The sequence below is a fragment of the Sinocyclocheilus anshuiensis genome, unplaced genomic scaffold (assembly GCF_001515605.1).
Source record: "Sinocyclocheilus anshuiensis isolate Anshui unplaced genomic scaffold, SAMN03320099.WGS_v1.1 scaffold1316, whole genome shotgun sequence".
NCBI classification, from domain to species: domain Eukaryota; kingdom Metazoa; phylum Chordata; class Actinopteri; order Cypriniformes; family Cyprinidae; genus Sinocyclocheilus; species Sinocyclocheilus anshuiensis.
The window spans coordinates 1,980,963-2,000,045 of NW_015542553.1; the positions used below are offsets into that span (position 1 = coordinate 1,980,963).

The 19,083-nt window shown below is 38.1% G+C and overlaps 1 protein-coding gene across 2 annotated transcripts in view; it reads right to left on the reverse strand.

The window, feature by feature from the left end:
- Positions 1–19,083, reverse strand: part of LOC107694310 (semaphorin-3aa) — a 98,287-nt gene that overhangs the window by 17,340 nt on the left and 61,864 nt on the right. Inside the window, exons 1-2 of one of the 2 annotated variants that reach the window (XM_016493979.1) lie at positions 13,822–14,347; positions 919–1,079 (exon numbers count right to left, since the gene is read on the reverse strand). In XM_016493979.1, coding sequence (XP_016349465.1) covers positions 919–1,079; positions 13,822–13,933 — 273 coding nt within the window. In that variant the 5' untranslated portion in view covers positions 13,934–14,347. Of the gene's footprint in view, positions 1–918; positions 1,080–13,821; positions 14,348–19,083 lie in introns of those variants that run through there. The other variant, XM_016493980.1, reaches the window with a different exon arrangement.

A 19,083-nucleotide genomic window follows, 5' to 3' on the forward strand; every position in this document is an offset into this window, starting at 1 on the left:
ACACACACACACACACACACACACACACACACACACACACGTAGGCCTACAAAACAGTTTTTATTCTGTTATCTTCATTTAAGATCTGCTAAGGTATTCTGTCTGCAAAAGTAATTTGGTTAATTGCGATAATTTGCCAAGTTCTTATCTTTAAACAATGGCATTGCTGAAGTATGCACGTTTGTGTGAGTGTTCAATAAAAGCCAGTTTTAACCCTTGCGAGGATCAAATATAAAGAGAATGGTCTGCAGCCTCCAGGACAAAGAAAGCATAAAAGCACGAGAAAGAAAGAGGAAATCAAAGTAATGGAATCCAGAGAGAGAAAGAAAGAGCGATTGAGACAGAGAACGAGAAGCATTACACTGCAAATATGATCAGGGAATGAAAAACAGAGGGAGGCAGGCCGAGATCAAATGGGCAGATGGAAAGTGAGAAAGTGAACGCAGATCTGGTTGTGCAGCTAATAAGAGCGAGATGGACGTCTCTGATGACCCTGGGTTTCTCTGACACACTTCATAAAATCCCTCACTGATCTTTCTTGCTAAATGCAGACAGAGAGAAACAGCATGAACTACAATATTTTACACAACATATTTTACTGCTAAAATGTGACATATTTCCAAGTTAAGCAGAATATTCAACTTGAAAAATGTAGGACGCAGTTCGATTTGATCATGAGTTTCCATATCAAGCTGAGTGCAAGTTTGCTTAAAAAATGTCCAAATTTAGTTCATGATTAACACCCTGTGCGGCCTAGGTGACATCAGCGGTAAAGGATAGCTGTTCGAGAAAGATTTTGACTAATTAATTTGAATATGAAGAATTTTTTTCAAATAACATGAAACAATGAATCGCTCACAATAAGACCACTAATATACATTCATTTATAGTGATGTTAAGGCAAGTGTGGTGTGTCACCTGTTTGACATCTCTGTTGATGTTGACCAGGTCAAAAGAGAAGACGTGATCCTCCGCACCAACCAGCAATCTCCCTCTCTCCTCATCCATCAGGAACGTGTCGTAACCTGAACTGTTTGCCAATCCAGTGAAAGTCACAAGATTACTGGATTCCAGCATTTCTGAAGGACGGAACAAGAAAAAGAAGGCAAACGTAAGTCTAGAATGAAAAATATATTCAAATCCATTCAAAGTTCAAAAAGAAGGTCCCACAATATATTGTTATTATATATTAAATAAATAATGTTATTTATTTATTTATTTAAAATGATAGATTTAATATATTTTTAAGTAACTGTTGAAATAATAATAAAAAGAAATTCTGTTTGAGGTTAGCAGAAAGCTTAACAAGAAGGTCCCACTATGTATTGAAGATTTTTTTTGTCTTTATCTCATTGTTTTATACAAATTCTATATTTTTAAACAACTACTATATTATTTATAATACTTTTTAATTGTAAAATTAATAAAAACATTTATTTTATATATAAATACAAATACAAATAAATATAAAAATATCTTAAAATATTTTTAAATATTTGTTTTCAGACACCTGAAGGCTATTTGTTTTCAGACTACCTGAAGGCTATTTGTTTTCAGACTACCTGAAGGCTATTTGAAGTTATCTGTGGCACTTTCTGCATCTTCTGCATCTGCACTAATCATGTGTTTAGTTACAATTTCTTTAAAACCACCTCGATGGTTAGTGGACCACAACTGTATCTTTTCAACCATAGCATGAAAATTGCTGAGGAAAACACTGCATGATCGAATCACAAGGACCAAATCAAGTGTATGACCAGCTGACCCACGTAATCATTTATATGAGCTTAATAACTGAAATTGTTTGTGTGTGTGCACACACGCTGGGTTTGAGGTAGTATCAGAACAGCTCTTAAACATGTTGGTATATACAGCTTATTTAATAGGTTCTTATTGCACTTTGGCACTTACATCTACATCTCATAGTCTATATAAAGCCAGAGGGCCTGATTTAGCATTTGTGTGTATAAAAACGGTGCAACGTCATAATACAAGAATCTGATCTACTAATGTAGCTTGCTGAGTACATCTTTCAACACCAGCACTAAAAGCCTCCTTTAAATTAGGGTGCGTCAATCTTATTTGCACAATAATTCTGAGTAAATCACTTGCAATGCACCCACTAAGCGACCACACGCAGTTTGTTAGATTGCACAAGCAAATTACTACCGCTTTATTTGGAATCTTAGTAACTCGGGTCAGAAGAATAGCTAATCAAGTAAAAACTGCTGTTGTTATGGCAGATACAGCCAAATAAACTATCTGCGCAACAGCACTAGACCAGACATTGTGAAAATATAATGACCTGTGACACAAAACCTGCCAAATTTGTCACTCTCCCAGTGAGCAAGGAAACAAGATTGGATAAAAGTATAAGAGAAGGCTGAAGGGAAAGAAGAAAAAAAAACCAAGTGAAGAGGAGATGAAGTGAGAATGATAAGGAAGAGGTGAAAAAGAGAAATGACTTTGGAAAAGAGCTCGCAGGAGCCACCGGCCAGAACATCTGCTCAAGGGAGAGGGTGAGGTCAGCATCTCTGCAATGTTTCTGCAACATGCACACGAATCATAATCAACAGTGACACGCAAAGACTGCAGCTCCTCTCCAGAGCCCAGATCAATCCGCTCCTATAGTAGCCATCTGCGTTTCTCCCCGCCAAGATTCTGGACATCTGTGTGGTTGTGGGAGAAGGAGAGAGCGAGCAAGGGAAAGCGTTAAGGAGAAACAGACCATCCTTCCTTTGCCTGTGTCAATAACACTGCATATCAAATGTAGAACACCGTTCCCGCAGGACCGAATGCAGAATGGGCACAATTCAGTCTGTCCGTTCCTGCTGATTTCATTCTCTGCTTCCAACACGAGAGTTTCATTAAGCAATCACAAGCAATATCCAGATATATAAACGGATGCCAGGCCTGTCTGACAGACTCCGGCTGAGTCAGAATATTGAGTAAGTTCTCTTTTATGTAAGGGAAACGTACAGAGGGGTCTTCTGTCACCCTGAATGGGTTTATTTAAACAATATCACATGGGAAAAAGATCTGTATCAGCAGTTCTAGAAAGACACATTTTATATTGGTTAACTTGCAAGAAATTAATACTTAAAGTGATTAAAAGTGACAGTAAAGACTTGTCATATTTTCAAAAATGTCTATTAACATATTAAATGTTCTTCTTTTGAAATTTCTATTCAAAGAGATCTGAAAAAAAAGTTTTTTTTTTAAATGTTTCTGAAACAAATCAGCATATTCAGCATTTTCCATCTCAAGTAATACATTAAAATTTAAAATATATTAAAATAGAAAACAGCTATTTTAAATTGTAATAATATTTCACAATATTACTCTTTTTACAGTATATTTATCAAATAAATTCAGCCTGGGTGAGCATAAGAGATTTCTTTTGAAAACATTAAATATTTTACCAACCCCAAACTTCTGAAAGGTAGTGTATTTGGCAAACAAATAACCAGAGGTTGCAGGGTGATACAAGAGATATGGAACTAAGAATTTGATTCTCTGGGTCAACAATCTATAATAAAGGTTGCTAAACTTTGTAAAAAAATATCTGATAGCAGAATGTCACAATTGACAAATCAAAATCAAATCCCAGAGAAATGTTTAATTAATGCCAAGCGAACTTCTGTAAGATACAAAGCACTGCATATTCAGAAAACTATACTAGTGCTTTGAAGAACCAGAACCCATTCAAACCAATAATGTAACATGAAGAACTTTATAACATGAAGAACCATATCATAACCGACTCAAGAAACCATAAAGTAAATCATGGTTCTTCTATAGAAGAACCACCATTAAAGAATGTAAAGGAAAGTAGTTTGAAAACATAAGTCATTCATTTCGCAATTCTTCCCAGTGCTGCTATGTGTCTAACACTTTCAAGAAGAAATATTAATAGTCAAAAGTAGCTTATATTCAGGAAATAAAAGAAAGCCACACTGATCCCCACTTGCCAGACTCCAAGGGAGGCCTGAGAGAACATAAGAGGACATCCTAGAAGTCTCTTCATCTCATCTTCCTTTTTTCCCCTCTCCCCTGACTCATTATTCTCACTCATCTAGTCTTTGCATCGTTCCATGTGCCAAATATTCTTATTCTTAGCCTCCTTTTTCTCTGTCAGTGTCTGTAATACTGCCGTTACGTGAACTTCTCCAAAGCTTCACTCTCCTGCCATTCTGGCTCAAGATCTGACGGCCGTGTCTGCCAGTTTCACTATTCCCCTGCTCAAAGTAAATGACTGGTGCTTGAACTCTGAAGACCAGGCATTTTTTTTTTCTTAAAATGCTGCCTTGGCAAGACTATCACAAAAGGTAGCCGTCATATGGTCCGTGATCACACATACACACACACTTTATCCGGGGGATATATCAACCTCGATAGAAGCTTAGAGTAAATGGAGTGTGAGATTTAAAAAAGGAAGCTTAACAAATGTGTCTCGCTCTTTCTCAGTCTCTCTCTGTCCCGTAGACTAAGAAGTGTGCTGTCAACTCTTCATATATCATAGAATACATCATCATATATCATCATCATACACTTGATTTATACACCGCAACATTTTCATTCATACACCTTTGTTGTACATGAAAACTAAATACCAATACTAAGCAAACCTAAAATTTTACAATTGAAAATTCTAAACTTAGAACTGAAATTCTAAATTGAAATACTTGCTGAAAACATGCTGAGTTCAATAAAAAAGATTTGCAAAACTATACATTTTAGAAACTTTTAGGGAACACTATTCGCTATTAACTAGTTGCTTATCAGCATGCATATTACTAGAATATTGGCTGTATATAAGTACTTATAAAGCACATATTAATGCCTTATTCTGCATGACCATGTTCTAGATCCCTTAATATATATACAATATGTGTGTGTGTGTGTGTGCATATGCTGCCAGTGATACAAACATTTTATTAAAATGTAAAATATAAAATAAAAATCTAAAAATTAAATATAAAAAACTTACAACTCTGGCCATACATATGTAGAAAAATCTAAATCTAAATTATAAATTATAAAAATGTACAAATATAAACCACTTGACCTCACTAATCAATTAGTTGACCAATTAGGTGACATATCCCTAAAATAAAAGTCACTTAACGGCCAAAAATGTAAAATAGCAGTATATCTAATATAACCCACATGACAAGAAAGAACCAACCTGTACTGTTTTACGAGGTCAAAATAAGTAGAAAATGAATCATGCAGCAAGTCTAAGGGACCAAAAAAACAAAACAGTTTTGGACTTCAGGAAAGGTGTATAGTTATGTATCTGTATGTGTTTGTAAGATGGGAAAATGTGTGCATGCTGTTGCCACTGTGCTTTAACTCTGCCTCGGGCTACCAGTCGCCCCAGGAGAGCGAGGGAAGTGCTGAAAGAAGGAATAAAAAGTGAAAGAGTGCTGCAGATGGTTTTGGGCGCTACCTGTTTATTTAAGCCAGAACAATGACGCGCTTCAAAACGGTTTTGGCAAAAGTCCTCCTTCTCTCTGTTCTCTCAATGGGCTAAGTGTGTGGTTTGGTCTTGTCAGTTTTGTGCTTGAGAGAGCCTAGATTTTAGAAACAGATTTGCTTAACACGCTGTTTCGCATTTTGCTTGAAGTTCTGGGATAAGAATAAGCCTGTAGTTTCGCTTCATTTGAACTTGCTCTCGCATGCAACCGGCCGCAGGTTTTGGTAAGTTTCCCCGGTAACCGTGCTGGATCTCGGCCTTTGAGAGCTCAATCTGTTGGATTGACAGCTAGTGAAGGGCTGTTGAGAGCGGGACGACACCTGTGGGCCACCATTTGATTCCACTGACACCAACAGGAGACATAATCACTGTGTCAAATCTCTTTATACACATTAGTTTTAATAATAGACGCCTCTGTATGAACTGATTTATGTCACGGCCAACTGGCTCAAATTTCCATTCACAAAGCCAAATGGTGAGGAAAAGACTGATGTCTGTTTTTTTTTTTTTTTTTTTTTTTTTTTTTTTTTCTTAAGATGCATGTGGCATTTATAAAGATGAATTTGTTTAGATTAAAGGAATAATTTCACCAAAAATGAACATTGTGTCATTATTTACTCAACCTCATGTCCTTCCAAACCTGTATGAAATTTTTAAGAATTTCTTGGCGACTGTTTTCCATGTAAATGAAGTCTGGGACTGTCAATCTCGACAATGACAAAAAAGCACCATAAAAATATCTTAGAAGTACACAAAAAAGTACTCCTACACAAAATTCTGAAGGTTAATGAAGCAAACAAACGATAGTTTTGTATGAGTCACAGCCCACAATGAAAGTCTTTATTCACAAATAAATATTGACATAAGTAGTGAAAGTAGTGGTCTAATTGTTCTTCTGAGCCAAATTCTTTCCAATTCACTCATTTTAGATTAATTTATCTGATTCACAAAAACAGTCTGAATGATTCATGTCATTCATTCACTGACTCAATGATTCAGTCACAGCATTTAACAGCCCACTGGAGGAGAAGATTATCAGTGAATAATGAATTACATTTTGGTTTGTTCATCACACAAAGTTTCTGCATGACTTTATATAGCTCATATATACTTGGAATAAAGTGTAAATGTCATATGGATAACTTTATAACACTTTGATGGTGCCTTTGTGCTATCTGTGAAGCTTGAAAGCTTTGATTTATATTCATTTTAATTGCATGTAAAAAAGTATTCAAAATATCTTCTTTTATCTTCCACAAAAAGCTGAGAAAATAATGAAAGAATTGACATTTTTCGGTGCGCTATCCCTTTAAAATGATCGTTTTGTAGATTTTTTTAAATAGTAGTTTTAATTCATAAACATAATCTCTTCCAAAATACAAAAGGTCTAATTAAACTGAATTAATTTTGCACTTAAACATGAGCATCTGTGCCAAAAATGTAAATGTCATGTTGTCAGTGGTGTTACATTTATGCACTTTCTTCTGTTGCACTCTAAGTCTGAAAGTCTGTCTGTGCACGCCACTAAAAATCTCCTTTGTTGCAGAATGCAACACAATATTTATGCATGACCGCATGAGATTCCTGTGTTGCCCTGATCCACAGAGAGAGGGGGGAGTATGTGGAACCGTTTAATTACCCCTGAATCTGCTCGCGACATGATGGGTGAACCGCAGAGTCTGTTTAAATCTGGCTCCCAGCCACAGACCGTGCAGAGAAAGCATAGTCCACTTTCCACAGCTCCAGATGACACACAAAACACAGAGCATGTACAGAGAGTGAGAGTGACAGCCAGAGATAATGTGACATTAAAACAAATAGCCAAGAGAGGAGGTTTACAAGAGTGAAAGCGAGAGACAATGTGCTGAAAGATACATTAGTACAGATATTTTATTCAGTTCTAGTCCTCTTAAAAGTGAAGTGTTTAATTGTTTTTTTTTTTTGAGGATAAAAACACTTCTTTCTTATGACTGAGTCGACTATATTGACTTGAACTAACAGAGATATGGCCTTCAGCAGGGCTCCAGACTGACTAAAACAGTCCCAAATTCAACAAAAAATGTGAGAAAATACTTTAAAATTGATTTGCCATTGGTGAAACACAAGATTTGTTTTTTTTAATTAAAGTCATTCAAACTTCATCATATGTTTGTTTGAATCAGACATTACTGAGTTCATACTGACTCCCTCACTTAACTGCAAGTCATTTTTCGGTAATGTACGATTCGCAAGGGATCAGAAACCGTTTCTGTGATATAGTCTACTAAACATTAGGTTTGTTTAGTATATATCTGCCAACATGTACATGACAACATGTAAACATATGTCACAAATTAATCTGACAGCATCAAACTGGTAAAAATTAATACTGTATTCAACTAGTAAAATCACACGTTTAAATAAATATTAAAGTAATAATAATAAAAAAACGAATAAAATAAAAATTACACTAAAAGCTAAGGTTAAAGGGATAGTTCACCCAAAAATTAAAATTACCCCATGATTTACTCACCCTTAAGCCATATCATATAATAGGTGTATATGACTTTCTTCTTTGAGACGAATAGAATGGGAGTTATATTTAAAAATGTCCTGGCTCTTCCAAGCGTTAGCTAGAGCTAAAGCTAGAGATTATCTTTTATAAAGTTTTAAATGTGGATATTTTTCTTAAAAAACGCATCGATTCACTTCAGGAGGCCTTTATTAATTCCCCGGAGCCATGTGGAGCACTTTTTTATGATGGATTGGCACAGTTTATTGGACTTCTATTGGACTATTGAATATTGCACATTCACTGCCATTATAAAGCTTGGAAGAGCAAGGACATTTTTAAATATAACTCTGATTGTATTCATCCGAAAGAAGAAAGTCATATACACCTAGGATGGCTTAAGGGTGAATAAATTATGGGGTAATTTTCATTTTTGGGTGAACTATCTCTTTAAAAGCTTCTAAGTAAATACTGATTGATTCTGGAATTTGTCAACTAAAACATTTTTTTTTTTTGTCTGGAGACCTGACAAGCAAACAAGCACACACATGCAAACTAATACATAACTCGTACGAAATCTGACTCGTCTGGAAATGCTTGTCTAAGGACACCATTGAAATTCAATAACAGGTGCACCACTTCCCAACACACTGCACTCAGTATCAGTAATCTCATGCACAACATATGACACACAGGTGTAAACACACACTTCATCTGAATAATAGAACACTGCTTATTAATAACTATGTGTTATGAAGAGGAAGCTAAATGTGCAAATCCCTGAGCCAAGTGGTTTCTGAGGGTCTAATATAGGGCCAACAGAAGACTGAACACAACAGGATGTGATACGTAAAAAGGTCAATAAGGACGAACTACTTCCACAGCCACAGAGTAAATAATTCATGCGACAAAAAAAACTTCAGGTGACCTTCAAGTTCCTTACAGCACTCCAGACCGAAGAAAAGATCAAAACAGAGTGAGAGAATAAATGAGAGGAAGGACATAAAATATAAAATAAAAACACAGAATCATAAATAAACACAGGAGCTTTTCTAGTAACAAGCTACTTTTCCAAGAAGCAGTGGTCAACAAAAACTTTATAGCGCTATTTTATGAAAAAAATATTGTGGCCTCAAATTAAGAAATCATTCCCACAACTTATTAATTTGTGGCCACATTTTATTAATTTGTACCCTGGGTCACGTGACTACTAATAAATTCCCTTGTTTTGATATAGCTATATTGTGGTGACTAATTTAACTACATTAAAAATAAATAAATAAATACATTTAGCTAAAATGTGGGAAAATAAAAATATACATTATATTATATTTATTACATAATATTATTATATTTTTAGAAAGTGAATGGGGTATTTTTAAAATTTTAAATGCCTTCAGTGTAATTAATAATAATAATAGTTTAACTGTAACAACTATCTAAAGTAGCTTGTAGCTTGACAAATTATATTTTAAAAGTAGCTTCATCATATGAAAATTACAGACAGAGAAAGAGATAGAGAATGAGAGTGAGACAAAGAAAGAGAGAGAGATATCTACTTCTGGTGAACAGGGTGAAAACAGACAGCCAAGAGACGGATGCAGATGAGAGAAACCGTGAGAGAAAGAGAAACCAGCATCATTCCCAGACTCTCCATATAATCATTCCCATCCACCCCAAATCCTGGCCCGACTCCAGCTTGCACTTCACCCGGCAGCCAGCAAACAGCCCGCTATTATAGAATGCCTCCAGTCTGCGTCCAGTGCGGTCGGGCGCGGAGTGTCTATTTCGGAAGATTTAGGTTGAATTCAGACGACTCGCAGTCTCTCGTAGTCCCAGTGTCGCCCATCCCAATCAATCCCAGGAGGCCATGGGGCAGGGTAATGAAATGGGAAGCCTGGTAATTACGCTGTAGTGAGTAATTATCAGGTTGTTTCACAAGCACTTTAAAGTCCCCGATGCACCATTTTACCAGCGTGTGACGGCGGGATGGCCTTTTTTACAAAGGGACCCCCCTATCAGAGGCGTGTGTCCACACTTTGCCACCTGCAGGGGGCAGTGTCTTCATGTGCACCGACCACCTCCACCCTAACCTGGCATCTAAGATGGTATTTATGTGGGGTTTTGGGCACACACGGACCCTGTAACCCGCTGCTAATCCTACAGTGTGAATTCACAACCTCGTAACCACAAGTTTGAGATCCGAAAGGCAATCTGACAAGCATGTGAAGGCCTATCCCACAACATACTGACAGATGAACGGGCCGCTGATAGCTCTGACAAGAGCAATTTTCACCGACAGCAGTTTAAAGCGTACAAGGGGAGTAAAGAGGAGACATAGCGCTGGTATAATTACAGGGAGGGGAAACGAAGAGGAAAATATATCACTCCGACAACGTTTAACAACTAAGATGGATCTCTTCGTCTGTGATCGTCCGAATGGCCTCCCCGGAGGCAGTACGACTGAATTGCATACTCTGTGTGTAACTCATGATAAATCTGTGTGTGTGCGTGTGTGTGTGTGTGTGTATGTGAGAAAGAGATACCCGTCCCCCTTCTCGGTGCTCATTGGAGTGTGCGTCTCTGGAGAGCATGTCTGCGCGTTTATTTGGCTTAATTACTATGCTGCATTCACAGGGGGAGTGAGAATGAATGGCACTTCACTTAACGACTATCCTCTCCTGGCCAACTACTGTCTGCCCACCGCCTTCATTAAAAAAGCCGCTCTCTTCCCCTCCCGCACCCTCTTTGCCACTCTTCCTCCATCCTTTCCTCTCTTACTCACTCTCGTTTTAACACTCAGACACTGTGTGGGTGTGAACAGCGATCTGTCATACTGCAGAGCATCAAAAGAGCCATCAAGCACCTGTGGACTATGTCTCTCCATTACACACACACACACACACACACACACACACACACACACAGCCCTATCACCATAGCCAGGTGTCTAATTATCTAAGCCTGCCTCCATTCTCACACATCTTGCAGGCCAAAAACACATCAGACACATTTTCTGTCTCAGACACACATATAATGACTCACTCACAATTATCCAATAGGAAAACAAGTTATCGTACAGTACAACTTACTGTATGTGGGGCCTGATAAGGGGTTTTACTGATACTGATCTTTATATCATATATATTTACATTGTATAAATACATAAATTATAACATTTCATGACAGCAAAAATGTATGATTTGAACATTTTGATATTATATCAATAAATTATATAAATACATAGTGCAATTTCATGACAGCAAATGAGATTAACACACAATTTCTGCATCAAAATAAACAATTCTTTCTAGTAATAATTGCTCAAAATTCACTCAACAATTATAAAAATGTTTAACTTTTAATATTAGATTAAAAGTAATAGATTTTGGAGGTAAAATGCTGACTTCTGAATATGTTGTTACTATTTGCATGCTATAAGTCTTGTATTTCTGTAGGCTATTTCCTGTTTAGACGATATCTGGTGATCAAACTAAATCTTAACACACCTGTATAAAATATTACAATACAATGTTTCTTAACAAGGCATAATGCGATAAAGTAACAAGCAATTTAATCTATCTTTTTGTTCATATCTAACGATGAGTGATAGGACATTTTGTCAAACATTTAGTTCCATATTTCTGTGACATCGTACTGGACAGCTGCCCTGCTCTAGAGACCCCATTGGTCCAAAACTCTGTTCCACACAAGTGTCACACAAACACCAATTATCATTTGATGAAATGTCTGGTTTGATCACAGTTTAAGAGGATTCAGAATTCAGTAAAAAAAAAAAAAAAGTTCTTATCCAATGGGAAAACATTTTATTGTAAAGAATGTGATCCATTTTGACATCCCATTGACATCCATTTTTGTGCATAGCAGTGCAGCTTGTCTGTGTTTTTATCCGACTACAACTATCAATCAAACTAAATCCAAATCCAAAGGACATACAAAAAAAACTAACATGAATCAGAGAAAACATAGCCATAAAGTGCACAGGTGGCATAAGTTTGGAAAGCATTTTGATGACACGATGTGAGACTGTTTTCCTACAATGCTGCCATCCAAGCACAACAGTGTTAACTCAGAGAAGCATGTGATTGATCACAGGTGGACCTGCATCTTTTATATAATAAATTCTCCAGCCTTTCCTCTTAAAGTTAAACAGCAGATGCTGATGCTCGGAGCAACAACTGGTTTCTTTCTCGCTCTCCATTCTCTGGCTCTCTCTTTCCTAACAACACATTCTCAGACAAAAATAATTATTTTTTTACTCCTCCTTCATTCCCTATCGCTATAAAAGAAATGAGAGGGCGTTCAACGGACCCTGGTGGGGTAAACCCATGCCACACACAGACCTTACAATCAACACACCAGAAGCACAGATTCACTGACAGAACAGAAGGCTATATTTACCAAATGAGGGAGAGAGAGATCACCGCCACACATAGATGCGTATACTTTTGGTCATGTTCCTGAACAAAGAACCACAGCAAGCCCGCTAAGCTTACATTAAAAAGGGAAACAACCCAAAATATGCCAAAAATGCTGCCGCTTATTTCTGTGAGAGATGAAAGCTCTGGGTTACAAAGAGGCTGCTATAGTCTGGATCTCTCTGCTGTCTCCTTTAAAATAGCACAGCCCAGAGAATAACATGTTTGCTGTTACCACCATTCACGCATAGCGACCAGCATCACCAAAGCCTTCAAATGCAACGTATGGAGTACAGTATCAGAGAATAATGCCTCAATGTGTGTGAGCATGAGTATGCATACTTGTTAGAATGTGTACACATGCCAATTCATTGTGACAAAGCTAGTAAACTCAAAGGTATTTCAGCTTCAGTACAAGTTAAGCTGAATTGGCATTTGTGGCATATGTTTATTCACACTAAAAATGTCCTACTTATTCCTCCTTTTCTGCTAAAAAGGCAAAATTCTAGATTACAATGAGGCACTTACAATGGAAGTAAATGGGAAACATCGGTAAACGTTAAAACACCCACCGTTTCAATAGTATAGCCACAAAACATAAACCATATACATATGTTAACATGATTTCAGTGTGGAAAAACACTTTCTAACCTTTAATTACATCTAATTTCGACAACTTTGTTGCCATGACAATAGAACACCATAAACCCTAAAATGACTGTAAAAATAGCTTTAAACTCAAACAATACACATTTTAACAGGAGAATTAATGTTAGTGCTTTTATCAAATTAGAAGCTTCATGTTTCACTTTAAAAATTTCATTTAAAAAATTGGCCCCATTCACTTTGTTAGTGCATCGCTGTAACCTTGATTTTTGTATCTCCTTTTTTTTTTTTTTTTTTAGAAAATGATGGAGGAGTCAAAATTATATATGTGCTAATCAGCATGCTGTCAGTTGAGCTTAACATGCATTGAACCAGGAATATTCCTGTAAAGGATTGCTGTAAAATCAATTTGAAGGCATGAGAAATTAGACTTCAGGCCGCAAATGCAGAGTCATTACCCACGAAACCTCATTCAGAGTTCACAAGCTGTATGACAGGGTACCAGTGCAGAGTTTAGAGCTACAGGACAGTGCAACTGGAAAAATTATGTAGAGGAGCCAATACATGCACTTTGAACACATGGAAACAATCTGTCAGGGCAAAACGAGACTAAATCATATGCAAGAGAGTGAGAGAGACTGTCAAACTAGACAGAAATGAAACAGCAGAGTGACAGTGATGGAATCCAAATATATATATATAATGGCAAAAAGTCAAATTTAAGAATAAATAGGTGTACAACAGGTAATGAGAATTTTAAAAAAGGTAATAAAGCTCATGGTGATGGGTCTGGTAACAAAACTTACCCTTGTAGGAGAGCTTGAGTCTGGGCACGTTCTCTTTGGCGTGCTGGGGTGCAACTCTTCCAGGTAACGCCACCCCACACAACAGCAGAAAAATCCCAACTAGGTAATCCATGGTGCTGGAGCGCTGGCCTCCAGCCCAGGGGGGCTTGCAGCCCAGAGTGCCAAGAGCAAAGTGCTTCCCTCTGGGATAGCCGAGATCTTCGGAGTCCCTCCTTACTTCAAAAGATCCAGCGCCTGGAGCTTCTCCCCAAGGAGGCAATCCGAAATCAGATCCCAAACGAAGCAGGAGACTGGGGTTCACATGGCTCCATGTGGGGGGCGTTTCACCGGTCGTGGGGGTAAAGGTGTACTCCTCAGGGATGCGCTCTCAGACCCTGGTGGGGAGGACCGGTGAGTGGTATTGTGTGTTTGTGGTAGAGGTAGAGTTTCAGTAAGGGATCCGGCAGAACCTCTCTCTCCGCTCCAGCTTCGTGCACACACTCTCTCACACACACTCTCACAGACTGCTTCTGCTTGTGTCCACGGCTCAGCCTGAATGAGAGGGAGAGAGAGCAGTACACCATCCACCGGAGTGCAGGAGGGGAGGGGAGGGGAGGAGAGGGAGGGGGAGCAGCTGAAGGGGGAGGACGAGGGAGCGGAGCTGAAAGGAAAGGTATGCGAAAGACTCTTCTGCAAAGGTTTGGTTGCTCTGTGTCCTTCTTTTCTGCATTGCTTATAGGCTGCACCTACAATGCATTGTCTTCCCACCTGCTCACTCCTTTTTTGGCTTTTCTGGCAGACCATCATATTTCATCACATTCCCAGCATCTAGAATATTTCTGTCTGTCTGTATGCTAGCCTGGATTTAAGTGTTTGAGTGATAATAAAATAGTGATAATGAAAATTATATAAAAGATTAGATTAATATAGTATACATGCATATTAAAATAACACAAAAAATATTAAAATAAAAAATAGTAATATTAAAATACCTTATTTTTAATTATTTTTTAAAAACTAGTAATATTAAAAATCAATCAATAAATCTATCTATCTATCTGTCTATCTTAGTGTCCATAAACCAACTTCAGCCTTTCTATTAATATGAGGCAAGCAAATAAGATCTACTAATAATACTTAAAACATACAGTAAAGTAATACATCGAGCTAGACTATCCTGCATTCTTACTTCTCACTCACTCTCTGCTTGTAGTAACAAAGCCTCTGATACACAGAGGCGTTAATGTGTGATTTTTCACCCCTAAGTGCTAAAGACAAAAGCGCCTCACAAACACCAGCTGAGTGTCTGAAGGTATTTCAAAACCTTGCAAATGCACAAAAAAAAAAAAAAAAATCCCCAGATCTCTCACTCCCTTTGGCATGTCTGTATGTAAGTGTTTCCTGCTTTCATGAGCAGGTCTGTGCCAATGCCTCATCACCTTTACAACCAAACATGCTCTTTAGGTGTTTACACCACATAGACCTGCAGAGATGATGGACAAACACTACACCTCCTCCTTAGGTATCAGGAGGCTAAAAAACATCCACCTGCAGCCTGGTCGCTATCCCAGCAGATCCGCCGAAATGCCGAGGTTTTCCTCTGGTTGTCGCTCTTCTGTACCGCAACTATGTGGAGGGGATTTGTCAGGGCACTTTAACTAATGATGTCTTAATGAATTGCGACTCGCCGTGCACTAAAACGAGATAGCTCACTGACAACTAGTTTCCAGAAGCTTGTCAGTAGCAAAGTGGTAAATATAGCCTCCGAAACATGACATCCACAGAAGAGTGGCCTCCTCGAAACACAGCGAATGAATCCTATCAGTCAGAGAGGCTTTGATATACAGCATTCGTGTTGGGGATGTAAGCTTGCTAAGTGTTTGTGTAATCTTTAGTGCAAATGCAATGGGTCTTTGACACCTGTTGGTGTGGAATGATTTGTGCAATCTACTGTACAAATAACAAATGTAAATAATTACCAGTCTGTCACTTACGACTAGGCCTATAGGCAAATGTTCACATTGCTGGCATGTATATACATGCAGGAGCACACATGTGCATGTATAAATCAATGACACGTAGGTGACTTCTTGCATCCACCCTTTTGTTCAAAGGAATGACTAAAGGTGATATAAGTGACGGTTGGTGATGCAAAAACATATTAGTATTTTGTCTAATTTTCCAGTTAAAATGTCTAAAAATTCTTCAAATTAGGTAAATTCACTTCAGAAAGAGAATCAAAACAGGATCAACAAAATGTTCTACAAATAGTTTTTAATGTATTTATCAAAATGAATAATTGAGATCACAATATATAAATAAATATATAAAATAATATATATGTGTGTTTGTGTGTGTGAGAGAGTGTCTACATTCAAGATTCAAGGTTTAAAATATTATATGAATATTTAGGAGAGGAAGGATGGATGGAAAAAGAGAGAGGAGAGGTGTAATGTTTGCGTGGCAAAAGAATTCAGTCTCCACTCTACCCACATTCTCCACTCGCCATGATGACAGCTCAGACACCTTGGTCTGCTCAATCAACACATGGTCCAGTGAAAGAGAGAGAGAAATAGAGAGAGAGAGAGAGAGCAGTAAAAAAAACAAAAAAAACCCCACACAAATCACATCTGCTCATGAACAACAAGCCTGAAGATTGATAGACTGGAATTTTGCATATCAAACATCACAAGTAATACTGTTTTATTGAAGTTATGACAGACGGACAGAAAATCGCATAATAAGGTGAAATGTAAATATAAATATTACAGCAAAAAAAGAACTCCTTGGATCACTGAGCGTTTTACACGATAACAGAGAATTTGCATGGTAATGACAGTGCCAAAAACAGGCGCCGCTCTCTCAAGAGAGTATGCAAGTAACCCGAAGGCTTCATCACACTTCAGAAAGAGAGACAGCTCAGAGCATAATCACTTTACCAGAGATTCCTGCTGGAACGGCAAAGCCCCTTGAAACACGTCCTCCATTACTTGATGTAATAGAGAGGTGTTACACCAGCAAAGGAGACAGGAGGTGATGAGAGAGAGTGAACACTGATAATGTTGTGGGCCAAGGTAAAGATACCTGGCAATGCTTAAATTTTACGCTTCAAAATTCAATGCTTGAAACTTTTTAACGTTTCTATAATAGAAGCAAAAATTAATTTTTTATACCTGGAAAAAATGTAAAACTTTTTCTGCTTGTCTCATTCCATCACTGTGAACCCTAATGATGAAACACACAGAAGCTGCACTGAATTTGTCCATTTTCCTCAGAACTTGAGGGTGCGTTTGGCTCATTTAGTACCTCCTGTCCACTTCCATTTCGGAAAAGGGGTGTTTCCTCTGTTTCATCAGAGGTGCAGAGGTCAGTCTTCATTTCACAAAAGAGGTCACAGTCCTTGTCATGTGGGCAACGGAAGTTTCATAATCCACCGTTCCACCCTCCACATCCCCCCACCTTGACACCCTCCCCCTCATGAATGCTTTTGATATTAAATCTTTTTGACAAAGTTTGTAAACAGAATGTAAATAAGCAGTAATGAATCGCATTATGATGTATGGGTGAGGGTGGCACCCTCATAAAAACATCAATGAAAAAGCGTCAGTGTTGAGAAACTAGGCCGGATATTTTTTATTAGTAATTTCTTCCCATCTATCACCGTGGAGGAAGCATCCCGCAGCGTCTTCGCCACAGATGCATCCGTTCCAGCGGTGCATTAGCGGGGTTTTCGGATTTCAGGAGTGATTTACAGAGCAGAACAGAAGAAGAAAGAAAAGAAGAAGAAGAAAAAAAACTTTCATCTGATTAATAAAGTCTGACAGTGTCTGGACTTGTCTTACAGGTGATGTGAGGCAGCAGGATGAGGTTGAGATATATCGCTGTGCAGTTTGGCATGGGAGAGTCTCAAGTTAAAATGAGTGCGAATGGAAAGGCTCTGCGCACCTGGATCTAGTTTTATTAGTGAATCAATAAGTTACAGTGCAACTAGTGTAGTCTAATTAACTAATTATTCTTATGAACCAGTTCTTTTTAGTGAAATAAACCCATACAGTGCAACCAGTGTAGTCTGATTCCCGAACAAATTACTCCCGTTCAATTTAGTGAATCAAAAACACACCACAGAACCAGTGAAGTCTGATTCCTGAGTGAATGACTCTTATGAACCAGTTCTTTTTAGTGAATCAAAAACAAACTGCAAAACCAGTGAAGTCTGATTCCTGAATGAATGACTCTTATAAACAAGTTATTTTTAGTGAATCAAAACCATACAGTTCAACCAGTGTAGTCTGATTAGGTTTGTTCGAGATGCATCGGCACTGCACAGACCGATTGACGTATGACATCAGAGTACCATGAGAGCAATTCAAAAGCATAAAGAGCCGTCTGCTCTCTAATCACTCTCACAGTACTTTGATGTCATACGCCGATCAGTCTGCGCAGCGCCAATGCATCTCGAACAAGCCTATTACTCTTGTCAACTGGTTCTTTTTAGTGAATCAAAAACACAAAGCACAACCAATGTAGTCCGATTCCTGAAAGAATTACTCTTATGATCCAGTTCTTTTTAGTGAACCAAAAACACTAATCTGAGCGAATGGTTATTTTACTGCATAGTTTAAAAAGATGAGTTAATACAGTAAGTCTGACAAATCATTCAGTGAACCAAATCCATCAGAGCGGTTACTGAATCAACATCTGACTCATTTAATGAACACACACTAATATAGTACTACCAAAATACATGGGAACTTTTTGGTACTCTTTCTCGTTAATGAAAAGGTTAGAGATGCACCGATCGATCGGCCAGAGATCAGAATCGGCTGATTTTCCTCATGATCGGCCCGAATCGGTGACCGTTTTGTTACCAGCGGCACAGGCAATAACGTCAGCCGTGCATTATCGCTCTCTTCTCTCTGACGACCCCTTCTCTCTCACACACGTCTCATTAGCTCTGGTTAAATAGTGCTTGTATTGCGCATTATTTTAGTCATTCCCGCAGGTTTCGCGCTTACACCAAAAGCGCGTGCACCACCACTGCTCTATATTAGTGGAGTGCACAAGCCGCGCTCAGTCTCAAACAGCTTGTGAGCCACAAATACCAAAATGAGTGGCTAACTGCACTAAAACGTTCAAATACATACAAAATTGTCAAAATGCCCGTCTTGGTGAGTATCCAGTTAAACAGTCAGTTTTGGAACGTTAACTAGTTGAGAAAGAGAACGCATGTTGTGTAACAGTATATTGGGTCCGTGGATAAACTCTTAAAGGGACCGCAGTCCA